Here is a 1,759-nt window from a genome sequence, read left to right as displayed (position 1 = left end):
TAAACTGATAAACACCCGATATTTTGTGACTAACTATTTTCACCAATTTCTGGCTGTGTGATGTTGGTTCTTAATTTTTGTATGAAAACCACAAACTTGTGGGCAAAGGGTTTTTTCTGCAAGGTTTCTCAACAGGGGTTTCAATTTTTAACATTTAATGAAAAAAATGCAAATTAAGACGCTATTTACCAATCCATACCTGGCAAAAAAAAAAAGAAAAAAAAAAAACAAGTAAGGAAAGAATACTGTTGAGACCTGCAGAAACCCTGCCACAGTTTGTGTTTCATACAAAATAAGAACACATCACACAGCAGAAATTGTGTGAAAATAGTAGTCACAAAATATCAGGTATTAGTATATGGTATTGCTCTGAGCGTAATGGCCTACTACTACTGCTGTTGCTGATGACGTTCTTTATCCCCGGTCTCCAGCCGATATTTCAGCAGGGCCTTCACCATCTGGTCCAAACAGAACAAGTTCACACCGACGTTCATCACCAACCTGATCTCACACACTGAGGCAGATCACGCTGCCGGGGCCTGGCTGCTGCTCTCCAAGGTAGTCGCTTCGTCCCCCGTACTGCCCTATGGCAAGATCCTGGATGCCTGGGACAACATGCTCAGGTGAGAGGGACACACAGTATTTGTTTTTTTTAAGCTCAGAGTACAGTGTTGTTAGACACTAACACATTTATTTTTATTGCAGCTTTCACATAAGAAATTCTGCTCAAAGTGCTTTACAACAAATTACAAGCACCGAGTGCTTCACGTGAAAAGATGGAAAATAAAACCCAGTTATATAGATAATAGTAAAATAAAAATGAGGAATGCATAACATAATGGAAAATACATAAAACCCACTGAATAATAATAATGAGAATAAAGTTAAAAGAGTGAAAATCAGGTGACACATTTTAAAGGGCATAGGTGTGAAGCCAAGAGCAAAAAAAAGTGTCAGGTTTGTATCAGGAAAGTCATAGCTAGTTAAAGTGGACCCATTATGCTAATTTCCATTTCTATATTCTCAGTGTGAGACTCCACTAGAGTAGCTTCACATGATTCACTCGTCAATGAGCTATTAATGACTTTCACTCACACATGGTGAGAGCATAATAACAGTCTATGGTTGACTAAAGGGCCAATTCAGACCAAACCGGTTGTTGCTACAAAAACATCCCTTTAGACTAAATGGAAAAAAATGCAGTGACCTGTTGATGGAGAAGTTGAAACGGAATCAACTTTTAGATAAACGTATCCCGATGCATGCTGCAGACCGGTCAAACTGCTCCACAGTTGGCCTGAAATATCACTGAAACAGCCAGACTTTCCAGAGTTTATGGACCAACACATTATTATTAATGTTATTAAATTTGCTTACCCAGCTTCAACGTCTGTGTTTGGCTGCAGTCTATGCGGCAAAATAGTACTACCAAGAAATTTCCTTTGGTTTGTGTCTGCTTGTTTGAGCAAGAGAGAAGCAGCTCTATTTGAGCTACACAGACAGCGAATGACAGAGAGAGAGAGCCCCAGTCAGTCGGGGAAATAAAAGCCTGAAGCACAAATAAACACACCCACATAACTCTCATCACTCCTTGCTCCTTAGCTTTTCACATCCTGACGGTTGGAAAAAACACAGCTGAACCTCATAACTTCATTCATTCACCTGTGGAGATATCAGGGACTTTATGCAGCAGCTGAGCATCAGATCCCCTCCCTCCCTCTCTCCCTCCCTCCCTCCCTGAATTCCCCTACAGAAGGAT

The 1,759-nt window shown here is 40.5% G+C and overlaps 1 protein-coding gene across 1 annotated transcript in view; it reads left to right on the top strand.

Annotated features, from left to right (window-relative positions):
* Positions 1-1,759, top strand: part of ncapd3 (non-SMC condensin II complex, subunit D3) — an 18,856-nt gene that overhangs the window by 9,609 nt on the left and 7,488 nt on the right. The window contains exons 17-18 of the mRNA XM_035663058.1: positions 432-623; positions 1,603-1,619. Coding sequence (XP_035518951.1) covers positions 432-623; positions 1,603-1,619 — 209 coding nt within the window. The remainder of the gene's footprint in view (positions 1-431; positions 624-1,602; positions 1,620-1,759) is intronic.

This window comes from Morone saxatilis, unplaced genomic scaffold (genome assembly GCF_004916995.1).
Source record: "Morone saxatilis isolate NCDOM2014 unplaced genomic scaffold, NCSU_SB_2.0 Contig19, whole genome shotgun sequence".
NCBI classification, from domain to species: Eukaryota; Metazoa; Chordata; class Actinopteri; family Moronidae; genus Morone; species Morone saxatilis.
The sequence above is the reverse complement of the archived record's forward strand: the minus strand, read 5'-3'. Positions and strand labels throughout refer to the sequence as shown.